The sequence below is a fragment of the Oncorhynchus keta genome, unplaced genomic scaffold (genome assembly GCF_023373465.1).
Source record: "Oncorhynchus keta strain PuntledgeMale-10-30-2019 unplaced genomic scaffold, Oket_V2 Un_scaffold_5444_pilon_pilon, whole genome shotgun sequence".
NCBI classification, from domain to species: Eukaryota; Metazoa; Chordata; class Actinopteri; order Salmoniformes; family Salmonidae; genus Oncorhynchus; species Oncorhynchus keta.
In genome coordinates, this window is record NW_026290960.1 from 310,001 (window position 1) to 330,434 (window position 20,434).

Below are 20,434 nucleotides of genomic sequence, written 5' to 3' on the forward strand. Positions count from 1 at the left end.
AGAGTTAGGGCCTACCGTAGGAGCTATAGCAGCGTGGGCAGTGTGTTGGACATCACAGTACTAAACAGCAGTATAGTGTTGGGTCTACCACCGGGTTAGAGTTAGGGCCTACCGTAGGAGCTATAGCAGCGTGGGCAGTGTGTTGCGTAACCCCCGGGGCCTGCTGGTTGTGTTTGGGGCTGCAGTATCCGCTGTCGCTGTCGATGTCTGCCTCGCTGGAGCTCTCGGCAGGGTGCGAGGCCCGCCTTCTCCGGGGAAGGTTCTTCCACAGCAGGGGGCTGGCCTGCTCCCGTTCCGACGCACCACGACCACACGCATTGTCCCCTGGGAAGTCTACAGACAGACAGACAGATATCACAGATCAATCTATCAATACATTAAGCCTAGTCCTTGGACTAAAGATATATTTAAATGGAGATATCTTTGTAGTCTAGGACCAGACATAATCTTGGTCCAGGAAACCAGCCCCAAATGTATTTAATAAAGCCCTTTTTTTTTTTACATCAGCGGTTGTCCCAAAGTGCTCTACAGTAACCAGGCCTTGACCCCAAAGTGCTCTACAGTAACCCGGCCTTGACCCCAAAGTGCTCTACAGTAACCCGGCCTTGACCCCAAAGTGCTCTACAGTAACCCGGCCTTGACCCCAAAGTGCTCTACAGTAACCCGGCCTTGACCCCAAAGTGCTCTACAGTAACCCGGCCTTGACCCCAAAGTGCTCTACAGTAACCCGGCCTTGACCCCAAAGTGCTCTACAGTAACCCGGCCTTGACCCCAAAGTGCTCTACAGTAACCCGGCCTTGACCCCAAAGAGCTCTACAGTAACCAGGCCTTGATCCCAAAGAGCTCTACAGTAACCCGGCCTTGACCCCAAAGAGCTCTACAGTAACCCGGCCTTGACCCCAAAGAGCTCTACAGTAACCAGGCCTTGACCCCAAAGAGCTCTACAGTAACCAGGCCTTGACCCCAAAGAGCTCTACAGTAACCCGGCCTTGACCCCAAAGAGCTCTACAGTAACCAGGCCTTGACCCCAAAGAGCTCTACAGTAACCCGGCCTTGACCCCAAAGAGCTCTACAGTAACCAGGCCTTGACCCCAAAGAGCTCTACAGTAAACAAGCATTGACCCCAAATAGCTCTACAGTAACCAGGCCTTGACCCCAAATAGCTCTACAGTAACCAGGCCTTGACCCCAAAGAGCTCTACAGTAACCAGGCCTTGACCCCAAAGAGCTCTACAGTAACCAGGCCTTGACCCCAAAGAGCTCTACAGTAACCAGGCCTTGACCCCAAAGAGCTCTACAGTAACCAGGCATTGACCCCAAAAGCTCTACAGTAACCAGGCCTTGACCCCAAAGAGCTCTACAGTAACCAGGCCTTGACCCCAAAGAGCTCTACAGTAACCCGGCCTTGACCCCAAAGAGCTCTACAGTAACCAGGCCTTGACCCCAAAGAGCTCTACAGTAACCCGGCCTTGACCCCAAAGAGCTCTACAGTAACCCGGCCTTGACCCCAAAGAGCTCTACAGTAACCCGGCCTTGACCCCAAAGAGCTCTACAGTAACCCGGCCTTGACCCCAAAGAGCTCTACAGTAACCCGGCCTTGACCCCAAAGAGCTCTACAGTAACCAGGCCTTGACCCCAAAGAGCTCTACAGTAACCAGGCCTTGACCCCAAAGAGCAGACAGAAGCCCGGCCTTGACCCCAAAGAGCTCTACAGTAACCCGGCCTTGACCCCAAAGAGCTCTACAGTAACCCGGCCTTGACCCCAAAGAGCTCTACAGTAACCCGGCCTTGACCCCAAAGAGCTCTACAGTAACCAGGCCTTGACCCCAAAGAGCTCTACAGTAACCAGGCCTTGACCCCAAAGAGCTCTACAGTAACCCGGCCTTGACCCCAAAGAGCTCTACAGTAACCCGGCCTTGACCCCAAAGAGCTCTACAGTAACCAGTCCTTGACCCCAAAGAGCTCTACAGTAACCAGTCCTTGACCCCAAAGAGCTCTACAGTAACCAGTCCTTGACCCCAAAGAGCTCTACAGTAACCAGTCCTTGACCCCAAAGAGCTCTACAGTAACCAGGCCTTGACCCCAAAGAGCTCTACAGTAACCCGGCCTTGACCCCAAAGAGCTCTACAGTAACCAGGCCTTGACCCCAAAGAGCTCTACAGTAACCCGCGATTGACCCCTAAGAACTCTACAGTAACCAGGCCTTGACCCCAAAGAGCTCTACAGTAAACAAGCATTGACCCCAAATAGCTCTACAGTAACCAGGCCTTGACCCCAAATAGCTCTACAGTAACCAGGCCTTGACCCCAAAGAGCTCTACAGTAACCAGGCCTTGACCCCAAAGAGCTCTACAGTAACCAGGCCTTGACCCCAAAGAGCTCTACAGTAACCAGGCCTTGACCCCAAAGAGCTCTACAGTAACCAGGCATTGACCCCAAAAAGCTCTACAGTAACCAGGCCTTGACCCCAAAGAGCTCTACAGTAACCAGGCCTTGACCCCAAAGAGCTCTACAGTAACCCGGCCTTGACCCCAAAGAGCTCTACAGTAACCAGGCCTTGACCCCAAAGAGCTCTACAGTAACCCGGCCTTGACCCCAAAGAGCTCTACAGTAACCAGGCCTTGACCCCAAAGAGCTCTACAGTAACCCGGCCTTGACCCCAAAGAGCTCTACAGTAACCCGGCCTTGACCCCAAAGAGCTCTACAGTAACCCGGCCTTGACCCCAAAGAGCTCTACAGTAACCAGGCCTTGACCCCAAAGAGCTCTACAGTAACCAGGCCTTGACCCCAAAGAGCAGACAGAAGCCCGGCCTTGACCCCAAAGAGCTCTACAGTAACCCGGCCTTGACCCCAAAGAGCTCTACAGTAACCCGGCCTTGACCCCAAAGAGCTCTACAGTAACCCGGCCTTGACCCCAAAGAGCTCTACAGTAACCAGGCCTTGACCCCAAAGAGCTCTACAGTAACCCGGCCTTGACCCCAAAGAGCTCTACAGTAACCCGGCCTTGACCCCAAAGAGCTCTACAGTAACCCGGCCTTGACCCCAAAGAGCTCTACAGTAACCAGTCCTTGACCCCAAAGAGCTCTACAGTAACCAGTCCTTGACCCCAAAGAGCTCTACAGTAACCAGTCCTTGACCCCAAAGAGCTCTACAGTAACCAGGCCTTGACCCCAAAGAGCTCTACAGTAACCAGGCCTTGACCCCAAAGAGCTCTACAGTAACCAGGCCTTGACCCCAAAGAGCTCTACAGTAACCAGGCCTTGACCCCAAAGAGCTCTACAGTAACCAGGCCTTGACCCCAAAGAGCTCTACAGTAACCAGGCCTTGACCCCAAAGAGCTCTACAGTAACCAGTCCTTGACCCCAAAGAGATCTACAGTAACCAGTCCTTGACCCCAAAGAGCTCTACAGTAACCAGGCCTTGACCCCAAAGAGCTCTACAGTAACCCGGCCTTGACCCCAAAGAGCTCTACAGTAACCCGGCCTTGACCCCAAAGAGCTCTACAGTAACCCGGCCTTGACCCCAAAGAGCTCTACAGTAACCAGGCCTTGACCCCAAAGAGCTCTACAGTAACCAGGCCTTGACCCCAAAGAGCTCTACAGTAACCAGGCCTTGACCCCAAAGAGCTCTACAGTAACCAGGCCTTGACCCCAAAGAGCTCTACAGTAACCAGGCCTTGACCCCAAAGAGCAGACAGAAGCCCGGCCTTGACCCCAAAGAGCTCTACAGTAACCCGGCCTTGACCCCAAAGAGCTCTACAGTAACCCGGCCTTGACCCCAAAGAGCTCTACAGTAACCCGGCCTTGACCCCAAATAGCTCTACAGTAACCAGGCCTTGACCCCAAAGAGCTCTACAGTAACCAGGCCTTGACCCCAAAGAGCTCTACAGTAACCAGGCCTTGACCCCAAAGAGCTCTACAGTAACCAGTCCTTGACCCCAAAGAGCTCTACAGTAACCAGGCCTTGACCCCAAAGAGCTCTACAGTAACCAGGCCTTGACCCCAAAGAGCTCTACAGTAACCAGGCCTTGACCCCAAAGAGCTCTACAGTAACCAGGCCTTGACCCCAAAGAGCTCTACAGTAACCAGGCCTTGACCCCAAAGAGCTCTACAGTAACCAGGCCTTGACCCCAAAGAGCAGGCAGAAGCAGTGGCAAGCAGAGAAGTAGCATTTAGATGCTTATTGCACCTTTACTGGTTAACAACCAATGTGATGTCCATCTCATTATGGATCTAACTATTAGTCACATTGAGTAGCATTTGTCCTACCACTTTTAAAAGGGGGAGATCCAACTCTTTTTAAATAATTATAGGCCAATCTCAAAGCTGTCACCCCTGGTGAAAATACTTGAAACCCTTGTAAGTGAACAGCTAAAATAGTAAATAAAAACTCTATTTTATCAATGTACCAATCGGGCTTCAGGAAGAAGCATAGCACAATTACAGCAGCCATGAAGGTTTTAAATGATATCACTGAAGCCATTGACAAAAAAACAGCACTGTGTCTCACTTTTTATTGATCCCTCTAAGGCTTTTGATATAGTTGATCATGCTATACCTAGGCAGAGATTGTTGAGTGTAGGTCTTTCGGAGCATGCAGTTGCATGGTTTGCTAACTATCTGTCTGATAGAACACAGTGCACTCAATTTGATGGGCTTATGTCTGTTAAATTGTCTGTCTTGAATGGTGTGCCCCAAGGCTCTGTACTTGGTCCTCTCTTATTCACTATTTATATAAATGACTTAGACAAAAATGTACAAAATGCACAACCTAATTTTTATGCTGATGATACCGTTATTTGCTGTTGTGCCTCGTCTCTTACAAAAGCTTTCCAGAACATGCAAACTGCTTTTTATACTGTTCAACATACCTTGTGTCAATTGAAGCTTATCCTCAATACTGACAAAACTAAACTAATGGCGTTTTCTAATGCAAGAAATAGACCTCTGAACCTTTCACCTATTACTACCTGTCAGGGCAAGGAGATTGAGGTTGTAACCTCATATAAATATCTTGGAATTTTAATTGATGACGGCCTCTCTTTAAAATTGCATATTCAACAACTTACAAAAAATTGAAGCTGAAATTGGGATTTTATTTTAGGAATAAGGCCTGTTTTTCTTTTGAAGCCAGAAGGAGGCTAGTGTCAGCTACATTTATGCCTTTACTAGACTATAGGGATATTTTATATATGAATCCTTGCACTCAGTGTTTGAGATCAATTGACACCCTTTACCATGGCACTTTGTGATTTATTTTAAAACCCTTACGCACCACTGCACTTTGTATACCAGGGTTGGCTGGCCTTCTCTAGTCACTCGTAGGCTCAGTCACTGGTATACTTTTATTTACAAAGCCATTTTTGGGTTTACTACCTTTTTATTTGTGCATTTTTATTGTTCAGAAATGTGGTGGGTACTCTCTTTGTTCTCTGGACTTTATCCTGCTAACTGTTCCAAATGTCCCGATTGGTGTTTTTAAATCACCGATGAAGGATTTTGAGGCTGATTCACTGACCTGTCAATGTTTTTAATTTGGTGTTTTATACTCTTGTGAATTCAATGGTTTTTACTAGATTACTTGTAGTTTTTCATGTTGTCTCTGTAATTTTTTTGTAATGACTCGGTGCTGCCTATCTTGGCCAGGGCGCTCTTGAAAAATAGATTTTAATCTCAATGAGCACTTCCTGGTTCAATAAAGGTTAAAAACAATTAAAAGTAGCATTATTCCCCCAGTCAGAGGTATCACAGAGGACAACACGTACTGCACACGTGCAGAGTAGACCTCTCCAACCTGAAACTCTACATTCCTACGGTCTTCCAAGCAGGATGGGTATCATAGGCTCCGATTACACAGGCAACCCAGTTGTGATGTTTTTTCCACTAATTTGTCTTTTGACAAATCAGATTTTTTCACATCAGATCTTTTTCAGAGCTGATCTGATTGGTCAAAAGAAAATAAATAGACTTGGCTGCCTGTGTAAACGTAGCCATAGTGTCTCAGTATGATGAAGCGTCATCATTGTAAACCTGTTCTCTAAGCTCAGTAGGATCTAGATGCTCTGTGGTTGACTGTGTAGTTTCATTATGTAAAGCCTTTATACTGTAATGAAGGCTTAGACCACAGTCAGGCACATACAGTCAGTACACAACCCTGTACAGAAGTCAGAGAAGAGTTAGGCCCGTCATTCATCTGTGGACATACTTTAGACCAGTATACAGGGGTTTGGCAATGCAAACCTGAGTCAAACCCTGGGCTCAACTAGTACTACAATGTACTAGTATGTTACTGGTTATAAACGTACCAGTCTGTTGGGCAGCGTCCACGAGTAGGACTGTCTTGGTTCGTCCATCTGGCCCCGAGGAACACACCTCCTTCTGGACAGCTACAGTCCTCATGGGGGGCCTTCTGGCCCTCAGGGACTGACACAACCCCACCTGCTGCTGCTGATAGAACATAGACTATAATAACATTAAACATTATTTTGTATGTTGATGTTATACGACCCAATTAATGAATTCATTGATGGTATTAATTGATCAGTAATGTAAAAATGAAGTATGGACCTGAGCACCTTGCATTAGGGTAGACCAGCAGAATAACATGTTTGACCTCTAACCTCTTACCTTGGGTAGAACGGCAGGTCTGACCATGCCCCTCACACCTCTCTGATTAGCTAGTCCAAACGCCTGTCCGAGAGGGGCCGGTCTCTCGCTGACGTCAGCTGATATAGGGTTTACCACGCCAGGCTGCAGGGGCCCGGCGTACGTTCCTGGGAAGGGCTGGTAGAGGAACAGAACAACTGTATTTTCCATCTGTGCCAAACATTCACACATACTCCACTACCTACCATGCTAAAGGGCGCATTGGCAATGAATAGTACCTGTGACAATGAACATTTATCCTCCACTTCTCCTGTTCTCCTAACCATTTCTTCAGGCTACTAGTCTTGTAAACCTCTTCTCCCAAAAACAACACACTCCACTACCTACCAAGCGAAAGGGCACATTGAAGGTGAATAGTACCTGAGATCTGACACCAGCAGCCCTCCGGGTTGCTAATTCACTTCCCTGTTCCATCTCCTCGCCCAGGATTTGAACTAGCAACCTTCTGACTTCTGGTCTGCCTCTAACCCCCTAACATTTCAGCTACCTACCTGGTAAAAGCCCATCATGGGGGGGCAGGGTGCAGACATGATCTGGTAGTAGGTGTAGTCATTGGAGACTGGAGGCTGGGGGGAGGACAGGATGGGGTAAGCTAGGTACGGACCACCTGGGCTGGGGTTGGGCTGCTGCCAGCGCAGGTCCCCTCCTCCACTATACATGGGGTGCTGTTGTCTGTAGAGGGGAGGGAGAGAACAAATGATTGGTGTAGTGATGACTGGTGTAGTTATGATTGTATGAATATACAACATACAGTGCCTTGCGAAAGTATTCGGCCCCCTTGAATTTTGCGACCTTTTGCCACATTTCAGGCTTCAAACATAAAGATATAAAACTGTATTTTTTTGTGAAGAATCAACAACAAGTGGGACACAATTATGAAGTGGAACGACATTTATTGGATATTTCAAACTTTTTTAACAAATCAAAAACTGAAAAATTGGGCATGCAAAATTATTCAGCCCCTTTACTTTCAGTGCAGCTGTCACACCCTGGTCGTAGTATTTTGTATCTTCTTCATGTAGTTGGTCAGGCCAGGGTGTGACATGGGTTTTTGTATGTGGTGTGTAGATAGTGGGATTGTAGCTTAGTGGGGTGTTCTAGGTTAGTCTATGGCTGTCTGAAGTGGTTCTCAATCAGAGGCAGGTGTTTATCGTTGTCTCTGATTGGGAACCATATTTAGGCAGCCATATTCTTTGGTTGTATTGTGGGTGATTGTCCTGAGTGTCTTGATGTCCTTGTTCGATGTTAGTTGACACAAGTATAGGCTGTTTTCGGTTTTCGTTTCGTTTATTGTTTTCGTGTTTTGTCGTGTTTACGTTTGTTTAAATAAACATGGATCGCAATCGACACCCTGCAGTTTGGTCCGACTCTCCTTCACCATATGAAAACCGTGACAGAATCACCCACCCAACTCGGACCAAGCGGCGTGGTAAACAGCAGCGACGGCAGCAGCAGCAACAACAGCGGCCAGCATCACAGGAGGAATGGACATGGGAGGATGTATTGGACGGCAAGGGTTGCTACACCTGGGAGGAGATCCTGGCGGGAAAGGATCGCCTTCCATGGGAACAGGTGGAGGCAGCTAGGAGAGCAGAGGCAGCCGGAGAGAGGAGCCGGCAATAAGGAGGCAGCACGGCAGTGCGACAGGTACGAGAGGCAGCCCCAAAAAAGGGGGGCAGACGAGGTGGGGTACTAAGCCAGGTAGCAGACCTGAGCTCACGCCTCATGCTTATTATAAGCAGCGCATTACTGGTCAGGCACCGTGTTATGCGGTTAAGTGCACGGTGTCGCCAGTGCGTGTCCATAGCCCGGTGCGCTATAGGGCAGCCCCCCGAAAGTGCCATGCGAGTGTGGGCATTGAGCCAGGGCGTATGGTGCCTGCTCAGCGGGTCTGGTCGCCGGTACGCAGTCTTGGTCCAGGTTATCCTGTGCCGGCTCTGCGTGCTGTGTCTCCGGGGCGCTGGGAGGGTGCAGTGCGTCCTCTGCCTGCGCTCCGCTCGTGCCGGGCAAATGTGGGAGTGGAGCCTAAGGGAGAGGTGCACGTAGTAAGCACTAGATCTCCCGTGCTTACCCACAGCCCGGTTCAACCTGTACCTGCGCTCTGGAGGGTCCGGGCTAGAGTAGTTGTCCAGCCTGGAGAAGTGGTGTCAAGGTTGCACACCAGAGCTCCAGTGCTCCCCCAAAGCCCGGTCCTTCAGGCTCCTCCTAAAACCAAGGCTCCTGAAGGTCTCCCCAGCCTGGTGGTTCCTGTGGCAGCCCCACGCACCAGGCTGTCTCTCTGTCTCCTCCCTGCAGGTGGTCCCGCCTGTGCGGCGCTGCTGCCGGAGTCTCCCGCCTGTCCTGCGCCAGAGCCCCTCTGTCCAGAGCTTCTGCCCCTCTGTCCAGAGCTTCTGCCCCTCTGTCCAGAGCTTCTGCCCCTCTGTCCAGAGCTTCTGCCCCTCTGTCCAGTGGGGTCATTGATAAGGGTGGCCATGGTGAGAAAGCCATGGAGGCGGACAATGAGGTGGACTAAGACAATGGTGAAGTGGGGTCCGTGTCCCGCACCAGAGCCGCCACCGCAGACAGACGCCCACCCAGACCCTCCCCTAAGGTTTTGCGGCCGGAGTCCACACCTTTGGGGGTACTGTCACGTTCTGACCTTTATTTCCTTTGTTTTGTATTTATTTAGTATGGTCAGGGTGTGAGTTGGGTGGGCAGTCTCTTTGTTTTTCTATGTTTTGGGGTATTTCTGTGTTTCGGCCTAGTATGGTTCTCAGAGGCAGGTGTCATTAGTTGTCTCTGATTGAGAATCATACTTAGGTAGCCTGGGTTGCACTGTTTGTTTGTGGGTGATTGTCTATGTTGATTGCTTGTTTCAGTGCAGCTCACATTAGCGTCACGGTTGTTATTTTGTTTACTGTTTTTGTATAGTGTTTCAGTGTTCAGTTCTTTCTTTAATTAAAACATTCAACATGAACACATATCATGCTGCATATTGGTCCTCCGATCCTTCTCGCCTCTCCTCTTCAGATGAAGAGGACGATCGTGACAGCAGCAAACTCTCTCCAGAAGTTCAGTGAGGATCTCTCAATGATCCAATGTTGACCTAAATGACTAATGATGATAAATACAATCCACCTGTGTGTAATCAAGTCTCCGTATAAATGCACCTGCACTGTGATAGTCTCAGAGGTCCGTTAAAAGCGCAGAGAGCATCATGAAGAACAAGGAACACACCAGGCAGGTCCGAGATACTGTTGTGAAGAAGTTTAAAGCCGGATTTGGATAAAAAAAGATTTCCCAAGCTTTAAACATCCCAAGGAGCACTGTGCAAGCGATAATATTGAAATGGAAGGAGTATCAGACCACTGCAAATCTACCAAGACCTGGCCGTCCCTCTAAACTTTCAGCTCATACAAGGAGAAGACTGATCAGAGATGCAGCCAAGAGGCCCTTGATCACTCTGGATGAACTGCAGAGATCTACAGCTGAGGTGGGAGACTCTGTCCATAGGACAACAATCAGTCGTATATTGCACAAATCTGGCCTTTATGGAAGAGTGGCAAGAAGAAAGCCATTTCTTAAAGATATCCATAAAAAGTGTTGTTTAAAGTTTGCCACAAGCCACCTGGGAGACACACCAAACATGTGGAAAAAGGTGCTCTGGTCAGATGAAACCAAAATTGAACTTTTTGGCAACAATGCAAAACGTTATGTTTGGCGTAAAAGCAACACAGCTCATCACCCTGAACACACCATCCCCACTGTCGAACATGGTGGTGGCAGCATCATGGTTTGGGCCTGCTTTTCTTCAGCAGGACAGGGAAGATGGTTAAAATTGATGGAAAGATGGATAGAGCCAAATACAGGACCATTCTGGAAGAAAACCTGATGGAGTCTGCAAAAGACCTGAGACTGGGATGGAGATTTGTCTTCCAACAAGACAATGATCCAAAACATAAAGCAAAATCTACAATGGAATGGTTCAAAAATAAACATCCAGGTGTTAGAATGGCCAAGTCAAAGTCCAGACCTGAATCCAATCGAGAATCTATGGAAAGAACTGAAAACTGCTGTTCACAAATGCTCTCCATCCAACCTCAGAGCTCGAGCTGTTTTGCAAGGAGGAATGGGAAAAATTTTCAGTCTCTCGATGTGCAAAACTGATAGACATGCAGCAAAAGGTGGCGCTACAAAGTTAACTTAAGGGGGCTGAATAATTTTGCACGCCCAATTTCTGTTTTTGATTTGTTAAAGTTTGAAATATCCAATAAATGTCATTCCACTTCATGATTGTGTCCCACTTGTTGTTGATTCTTCAAACAAAATACAGTTTTATATCTTTATGTTTGAAGCCTGAAATGTGGCAAAAGGTCGCAAAGTTCAAGGGGGCCGAATACTTTCGCAAGGCACTGTATTAGGACTAATATACCCGTAGGAAGCCAGAGAAAACTGTGTCAAACTAAGACAAAGCTTGTTACACTGCTGATATCAGTTTAGAGCTGACTGTGTGTGTGTGTGTGTGTGTGTGTGTGTGTGTGTGTGTGTGTGTGTGTGTGTGTGTGTGACTGACAAGGATCCAGCTGACATTTTCACAGCCGGTGGTCTTGAGAGACCACTTCCTGCTATTCAAAACAGACAGGAAGGAAACGAACGTGCAGCATGAGGCAGATCACCCCTGACAAAGAGAAACACACAGGACACACACACAGGTCGACAGCCCTCAATCACATCCAGGGCATAAAGTTAACACTCGACACCTGACAAAGAGAAACACACAGGACACACACACAGGTCGACAGCTCTCAATCACATCCAGGGCATAAAGTTAACACTCGACACCTGACAAAGAGAAACACACAGGACACACACACAGGTCGACAGCTCTCAATCACATCCAGGGCATAAAGTTAACACTCGACACCTGACAAAGAGAAACACACAGGACACACACACAGGTCGACAGCTCTCAATCACATCCAGGGCATAAAGTTAACACTCGACACCTGACAAAGAGAAACACACAGGACACACACACAGGTCGACAGCTCTCAATCACATCCAGGGCATAAAGTTAACACTCGACACCTGACAAAGAGAAACACACAGGACACACAGGTCGACAGCTCTCAATCACATCCAGGGCATAAAGTTAACACTCGACACCTGACAAAGAGAAACACACAGGACACACAGGTCGACAGCCCTCAATCACATCCAGGGCATAAAGTTAACACTCGACACCTGACAAAGAGAAACACACAGGACACACAGGTCGACAGCCCTCAATCACATCCAGGGCATAAAGTTAACACTCGACACCTGACAAAGAGAAACACACAGGACACACAGGTCGACAGCCCTCAATCACATCCAGGGCATAAAGTTAACACTCGACACCTGACAAAGAGAAACACACAGGACACACACACAGGTCGACAGCTCTCAATCACATCCAGGGCATAAAGTTAACACTCGACACCTGACAAAGAGAAACACACAGGACACACACACAGGTCGACAGCTCTCAATCACATCCAGGGCATAAAGTTAACACTCGACACCTGACAAAGAGAAACACACAGGACACACAGGTCGACAGCCCTCAATCACATCCAGGGCATAAAGTTAACACTCGACACCTGACAAAGAGAAACACACAGGACACACAGGTCGACAGCTCTCAATCACATCCAGGGCATAAAGTTAACACTCGACACCTGACAAAGAGAAACACACAGGACACACAGGTCGACAGCTCTCAATCACATCCAGGGCATAAAGTTAACACTCAATCACACCTGACAAAGAGAAACACACAGGACACACAGGTCGACAGCTCTCAATCACATCCAGGGCATAAAGTTAACACTCGACACCTGACAAAGAGAAACACACAGGACACACAGGTCGACAGCTCTCAATCACATCCAGGGCATAAAGTTAACACTCGACACCTGACAAAGAGAAACACACAGGACACACAGGTCGACAGCCCTCAATCACATCCAGGGCATAAAGTTAACACTCGACACCTGACAAAGAGAAACACACAGGACACACAGGTCGACAGCCCTCAATCACATCCAGGGCATAAAGTTAACACTCGACACCTGACAAAGAGAAACACACAGGACAAAGAGAAACACACAGGACAAGTCACACAGGTCGACAGCCCTCAATCACATCCAGGGCATAAAGTTAACACTCGACACCTCAATCACATCCAGGGCATAAGAGTTAACACTCGACACCTGACAAAGAGAAACACACAGGACACACACACAGGTCGACAGCTCTCAATCACATCCAGGGCATAAAGTTAACACTCGACACCTGACAAAGAGAAACACACAGGACACACAGGTCGACAGCTCTCAATCACATCCAGGGCATAAAGTTAACACCCAACACCTGCGGGTAAAATGTATATTTCACCAACCCCATTGGCGGGTGGTCAATGTGCAGGACTCTACAGTGGGAGCATTACATTCCTGAATAAAAAGTCCAAAGTCAAGTATGAGCACATGTGAGGTAGTGTTCAGAAAATGTTGCAGTATCTGTTTTTAAAGTATTTAAAGTATTTTGTTTCAAAGCTGCTAATTCCACAAAGAAATATCAAACCTACAGTTGAAGTCGGAAGTTTTCATACACGTGGGTTGGAGTCATTAAAACTCATTTTTCAACCACTCCACAAATATCTTGTTAACAAAATATAGTTTTGGCAAGTTGGTCAAGGACATCTACTTTGTGCATGACACAAGTAATCTTTCTAACAATTGTTTAGACAGATTATTTCACTTATAATTCACTGTATCACAATTCCAGTGGGTCAGAAGTTTACATACACTAAGTTGACTGTGCCTTTAAACAGCTTGGAGAATTCCAGAAAATGTCATGGCTTTCGAAGCTTCTGATAGGCTAATTGACCTAATTTTAGTCAATTGGAGGTGTACCTGTGGATGTATTTCAAGATCTACCTTCAAACTCAGGTCCTCTTTGCTTGACATCATGGGAAAATCAAAAGAAATCAGCCAAGACGTCAGAAAATAAAGTGTAGCCCTCCAAGTCTGGTTCATCTAATCCAAAACCGCCATATAAAAGCCAGACTACGGTAGGCAACTGCACATGGGGACAAAGATCGTACTTTTTGGAGAAATGTCCTCTAGTCTGATGAAACAAAAATATAACTGTTTGGCCATAATGACCATCACTATGTTTGGAGGAAAAAGGAGGAGGCTTGCAAGGCGAAGAACACCATCCCAACCGTGAAGCACGGGGGTGGCAGCATCATGTTGTCAGGGTGCTTTGCTGCAGGAGGGACTGGTGCACTTCACAAAATAGATGGCATTATGAGGAGGAAAATTATGTGGATATATTGAAGCAACATCAAGACATCAGTCAGGAAGTTAAAGCTTGGTCACAAATGAGTCTTCCAAATGGACAATGACCCCAAGCATACTTCCAAAGTGTGATAAAATGGCTTCAGGACAAAGTCAAGGTATTGGAGTGGCCATCACAAAGCCCTGACCTCAATCCCAAAGAAAATGTGTGGGCAGAACTGAAAAAGAGTGTATGAGCAAGGAGGCCTACAAACCTGACTCAGTTACACCAGCTCTGTCAGGAGGAATGGGCCAAAATTCACCCAACTTATTGTGGAAAGCTACCTGAAATATTTGACCTTAGTTAAACAATTTAAAGGCAATGCTACCAAATACTAATTGACTGTATGTAAACTTCTGACCCACTGGGAATGTGATGAAAGAAATAAAAGCTGAAATCATTATCTCTACTATTATTCTGACATTTCACATTCTTAAAACAAAGTGGTGATCCTAACTGACCTAAAACAGGGAATTTTTTACTATGATTAAATGTCAGGAATTGTGAAAAACTGAGTTGGCTAAGGTGTGTGTAAACTTCTGACTTCAACTATATGTCCCATCTGGCACAGCTGAGCTCACTGAGTGAAATGCTGATAGATTCCTTTTTGGAGGCACTGTGCACAGGCATAAACGTTGGTCTACTTTCCACAAACGTCTACAAAGTGAGACTTTGTCTTTGTGTTCCTTGGCTATTTACATGGTTTTGCTCACAAGTTCAGTCGTTTTTCAACATTAGTTTGAGTCTGTTGCTTCAACTGATAGCAAAGAGTCAGATCCCACATCGCACACACCAAGGTAACCTCCCACCCTTAAAGGGCCAACTCAACAATTTGTCTATGATATTTTGGTTTAAAAAATCCAGTCACAAAAAAATGAAAGAGTAATATCACATTTCTTGTTTTTAGAAACGTTACAAAGCATGGTCGTCTGTTTTTGGTGTGTTTTTATTAAAAAATCAGAGTGCCTGGTATATTTTTCTGCCCTGATCACATCCCTGGGTGGTAACTGATCATTCACAGCCTAGCTGTGTGAAACACTCACACGGTATATGGGGGTTTCCTTAGGTGAATCAGAAGGAAGACCCCATCAGTTTTCCCACTGACATGGGCACAGGCACATTCCTGGAGGAGGGTCAGAAACAGGAATATTCCTGGACTCCATAGAGATTCTTTCCGAGCTAATGCTAGGCTAACTGTCAGCGGCTCAGGTACAGAGGCAGGGTAGTTCTAATACAGATTGTATCAGTGACAGTCGCACCTCAGACTCTTAGGGTCAAATTACCAGACACAGATTAAGCCTCGTTTTGAATGAAAAGACATGTGCTCAGAAATTCCCCATTGAATATGGTTTTTAATCCAGGACTAGGCTTAATCTGTGTCCAGGAAACCTGCCCTTAGTGTGTAGGGTGTAGTTCCCCATTGAATATGGTTTTTAATCCAGGACTAGGCTTAATCTGTGTCCAGGAAACCTGCCCTTGGTGTGTAGGGTGTAAGCTGCATGATCTAGGGACTATAAGATGTAGGGTGATGTGTCTACCTGTTGGGTTGGTTCTCCTGGACAAAAGGGTAGCAGGTGATGAGGTAGCTGGGGATTGGGGTGGGCTCTACCCCCCCTCCTCCTTCTCCTCCTCCAGACAAGCTCATGGTGACCAGCGCTCCTTCCAGACCTTTCTTTTGTGGGACAAACGGCTCCACTTCGGCTGACAGTTTCACCTCCTGCAAGGAGAGACAGACAGACACGGACGTCACAGACAGGACCTGACAGGAGAGGAGAGGGCAGGACCTGACAGGAGAGGAGAGGGCAGGACCTGACAGGAGAGGAGAGGGCAGGACCTGACAGGAGAGGAGAGGACAGGAGAGGACCTGACAGGAGAGGACCTGACAGGAGAGGACCTGACAGGAGAGGACAGGACAGGAGAGGGCAGGACCTGACAGGAGAGGAGAGGACAGGACCTGACAGGAGAGGAGAGGGCAGGACCTGACAGGAGAGGAGAGGGCAGGACCTGACAGGAGAGGAGAGGACCTGACAGGAGAGGACCTGACAGGAGAGGAGAGGACAGGAGAGGAGAGGACCTGACAGGAGAGGACAGGAGAGGAGAGGGCAGGACCTGACAGGAGAGGAGAGGGCAGGACCTGACAGGAGAGGAGAGGGCAGGACCTGACAGGAGAGGAGAGGGCAGGACCTGACAGGAGAGGAGAGGGCAGGACCTGACAGGAGAGGAGAGGGCAGGACCTGACAGGAGAGGAGAGGGCAGGACCTGACAGGAGAGGAGAGGACAGGACCTGACAGGAGAGGAGAGGAGAGGACCTGACAGGAGAGGAGAGGGCAGGACCTGACAGGACAGGACCTGACAGGAGAGGAGAGGAGAGGACCTGACAGGAGAGGAGAAGACAGGACCTGACAGGAGAGTACAGGACCTGACAGGAGAGTACAGGACCTGACAGGACCTGACAGGAGAGGACCTGACAGGAGAGGACCTGACAGGAGAGGACCTGACAGGAGAGGAGAGGACAGGACCTGACAGGAGAGGAGAGGACAGGACCTGACAGGAGAGGAGAGGGCAGGACCTGACAGGAGAGGAGAGGGCAGGACCTGACAGGAGAGGAGAGGACAGGACCTGACAGGAGAGGACAGGACAGGAGAGGACCTGACAGGAGATGAGAGGCCAGGAGAGGACCTGACAGGAGATGAGAGGACAGGACAGGAGATGAGAGGACAGGACAGGACCTGCCAGGAGAGGAGAGGACAGGAGAGGACCTGCCAGGAGAGGAGAGGACAGGAGAGGACCTGCCAGGAGAGGAGAGGACAGGAGAGGACCTGCCAGGCGAGAGAGGACCTGCCAGGAGGGAGAGAACAGGACCGGAGAGGAGAAGACAGGACAGGACCTGACAGGAGAGGACCTGACAGGACCTGACAGGAGAGGAGAGGACCTGACAGGACCTGACAGGAGAGGAGAGGACCTGACAGGACCTGACAGGAGAGGAGAGGACCTGACAGGACCTGACAGGAGAGGAGAGGACAGGACAGGAGAGGACAGGACCTGACAGGAGAGGACAGGACCTGACAGGAGAGGACAGGACCTGACAGGAGAGGACAGGACCTGACAGGAGAGGACAGGACCTGACAGGAGAGGACAGGACCTGACAGGAGAGGACAGGACAGGAGAGGACAGGACAGGACCTGACAGGAGAGGACAGGAGAGGACCTGACAGGAGAGGACAGGACAGGAGAGGACAGGACATGAGAGGACAGGACAGGACATGAGAGGAGTGGACCCAACAGGACCTGACAGGACATGAGAGGACAGGACATGAGAGGACAGGACAGGCCATGAGAGGACAGGACAGGACCTGAGAGGAGTGGACCTAACAGGACCTGACAGGAGAGGAGAGGACAGGACAGGACCTGACAGGACAGGACCTGACAGGAGAGGACAGGACAGGACCTGACAGGAGAGGACAGGACAGGACCTGACAGGAGAGGACAGGACAGGACCTGACAGGAGAGGACAGGACAGGAGAGGACCTGACAGGAGAGGACAGGACAGGAGAGGAAAGGAAAGAAGAGGACCTGACAGGAGAGGAGAGGACAGGAGAGGACCTGACAAGAGATGAGAGGACAGGACATGAGAGGACAGGACAGGACCTGACAGGAGGTGAGAGGACAGGACAGGACCTGACAGGAGAGGAGAGGACAGGACCTGCCAGGAGAGGAGAGGACAGGAGAGGACCTGCCAGGAGAGAGAGGACCTGCCAGGAGGGAGAGGACAGGACCTGACAGGAGAGGACCTGACTGGACAGGATCACCTCGCAACGCACCAGACAGACTCAGGAGTGATAGACCTCTCACTTTTGTGCCAAAATAAGAGCAGTTAAAGTGAACCCGTATTAGGTTATGTTCAGGACTCAGTGAATGTGGGTGAATCAGTGAATCAGGGATAAATCGACATACAAGGACTTTTATTTTTTTATTTGACTAGGCAAGTCAGTTAAGAACAAATTCTTATTTTCAATGACGGCCTAGGAACAGTGGGTTAACTGCCTGTTCAGGGGCAGAACAACCTTGCAACCTTTCGGTTACTAGTCCAACGCTCTAACCACTAGGCTACCCTGCCGCCCCAAGATCAGCTGGTACTGACAGCACACTCACTGTGTGAAGTCTTCCTGGAACTTAGTTGTTTTAGTAACCCAAGGGGTGACATCAACAATCCATAGACATTTAAGTCTTAGATAAATCACACAGGACTGGAGAGTAGGCTGTCAGTCAGTAGTAAACATTGATATCTGACAAAGAGACCGATGGCCCTAAGCTATATGACTGGACCAAAGTCTGAGTAGGTATGTTACCTAAGGAGGAGCTCGCTGCTTCACCCTGCGAGAATAGAATAGGGTGCCAAGGCTAGACTAATTATTAACATAACTCATGACTTAATCTGGCAACATCTCCACGACACAGCCAAAACAACAGAACTGGTTCCTTCACGACAAATGAAACAACTGGCAACAAGAGAAACAACTTTTCACTGGGTCTGAGAATGGAGAGTTGGAGTCAATGGCTGTCTCTGAAAATACACCTTATTACAATAGTGAACTACTTTGACCAGGGAACATAGAATAGCATCCTGCCCAGGGGTATTTTTATTTATTTAACCTTTGTTTAAGAAGGCAAGACAGTTAGGAATTGGTTCTTATTTACAATGACGGCCGAGGAACAGTGGATTAACTGCCTTGTTCAGAGGCAGAACGACAGATTTTTACCTTGTCAGTTCGGGGATTCGATCTAGCAACTTTTCGGTTACTGGCCGAACTAGTAACCGAAAGCCACTAGGTTACCTGCTGGTTAGCCACTCTAACCACTAGGTTACCTGCTGGTTAGCCACTCTAACCACTAGGTTACCTGCTGGTTAGCCACTCTAACCACTAGGCTACCTGCTGGTTAGCCACTCTAACCACTAGGCTACCTGCTGGTTAGCCACTCTAACCACTAGGCTACCTGCTGGTTAGCCACTCTAACCACTAGGCTACCTGCTGGTTAGCCACTCTAACCACTAGGCTACCTGCTGGTTAGCCACTCTAACCACTAGGCTACCTGGCTACCTACAGTACATCAAGCTGCCTAACGAAGCAGACGATAGGCTCCTGTGCTATGGGCTGTTTTAATGTGGACAAGGCTACTTACTTATATAGGGAATAGGGTGCCAGGTCGGTCACAGACGATGAAAACATAACAAAGTGTTGACCTTAGAGCAGTGTGATCAGGGGACGTCTGAGTGTAGCAGACAGACACAGCAACATGTAACCTGGTGCAATAGAAACACTTCCTGGTTGGTCTGACACTGATCAGATCAGAGTGGTGTGGAGAGCAGAGGACTGTTTCCTTGTACTCAGAGAACATGACTGACTGAGGGCCTTAGAACACACAGTCCAATACCTGTGCTTTCAGCCTAACCCTTCCTATTAAATTATGCCAACACAATACAGCATTTTAGGGAGTGCCTTGGAACTGTTATGCTTCATTGGTAAACATTTTTTGCCCCTTTCATCCAAAGAGCCCCTCTCCCTACCAGCTACCACTAACATTAAACACTAGGTAGCACTCCTACCATCAGCATTCTGTCCTGAGACATTCCTTTCCTATGGACCTGCCCGGTCCAAGTCTGGCCCTGAAGGTGCCCCTTAGATGCTGATCTTGAGTTAGTTTTGCATTTCCCCCACTATTGGTTTAGGTTAGGATTGGGGGAGGGGAAGCTGATCCTAGATCTGTACCTAGGGGAAACTTCACCTCAGAGCCACCAGAGAGCAACCAGCAGAGCCGGGGTGGTAATGACTCAGTCACCCAGCATCTTCAGGAGGACTTTATGGGCCAGCTATATTTAGCTGCTCATTCTTCCCAGAGAGATTACACTAGTAGCTAACTATGTGTTACATAAGGTCTCTAAAGACAATGTCAACTAGGACACAGCCTACCCATAAAGATCCTTTAATTCAATTGTTCTATTTAATTCTGTGGGCCTACCTCTATTGCCATCATGACACAGGTACAGAGGTGGTGGTTTGTGGTGTGCGTGTGTGTGGTATGTATGTGTGTGTGTGTGGTGTGCATGTGTGTGGTATGTATGTGTGTGTGTGTGTGGTGTGCGTGTGTGTGGTATGAATGTGTGTGTGTGTGTGGTGTGCGTGTGTGTGGTATGAATGTGTGCGTGTGTGTGGTATGAGTGGCTGTTCCACTGGATGTCATAAGGTGAATGCACCAATTTGTAAGTCGCTCTGGATAAGAGCGTCTGCTAAATGACTTAAATGTAAATGTAAATGTATGAATGTGTGTGTGTGTGTGTGTGTGTGGTGTGTGCGTGTGTGTGGTATGAATGTGTGTGGTGTGTGTGTGTGTGGTATGAATGTGTGTGTGGT

At 48.4% G+C, this 20,434-nt stretch overlaps 1 protein-coding gene and 2 long non-coding RNA genes across 4 annotated transcripts in view; 1 reads left to right on the top strand and 2 right to left on the bottom strand.

Annotated features, from left to right (window-relative positions):
- The window catches only part of secisbp2l (SECIS binding protein 2-like), a 44,426-nt gene that overhangs the window by 18,273 nt on the left and 5,719 nt on the right, over positions 1-20,434 (bottom strand). The window contains exons 2-6 of the mRNA XM_052516797.1: positions 15,564-15,742; positions 7,155-7,335; positions 6,625-6,780; positions 6,303-6,441; positions 113-333 (exon numbers count right to left, since the gene is read on the bottom strand). Coding sequence (XP_052372757.1) covers positions 113-333; positions 6,303-6,441; positions 6,625-6,780; positions 7,155-7,335; positions 15,564-15,742 — 876 coding nt within the window. The remainder of the gene's footprint in view (positions 1-112; positions 334-6,302; positions 6,442-6,624; positions 6,781-7,154; positions 7,336-15,563; positions 15,743-20,434) is intronic.
- LOC127929135 (uncharacterized) lies at positions 11,590-12,992 on the bottom strand. Of its 2 annotated transcripts, none has more exons than XR_008133340.1 (3): positions 12,897-12,992; positions 12,043-12,206; positions 11,590-11,730 (listed from the first exon to the last, which is right to left on the bottom strand). It is a non-coding gene; the product is annotated as an uncharacterized LOC127929135 (long non-coding RNA). The 2 variants fall into 2 exon arrangements; XR_008133339.1 differs by lacking the exon at positions 12,897-12,992 and adding an exon at positions 12,444-12,727.
- LOC127929137 (uncharacterized) lies at positions 11,728-13,368 on the top strand. The gene is made up of 3 exons (XR_008133342.1): positions 11,728-11,838; positions 12,159-12,236; positions 12,931-13,368. It is a non-coding gene; the product is annotated as an uncharacterized LOC127929137 (long non-coding RNA).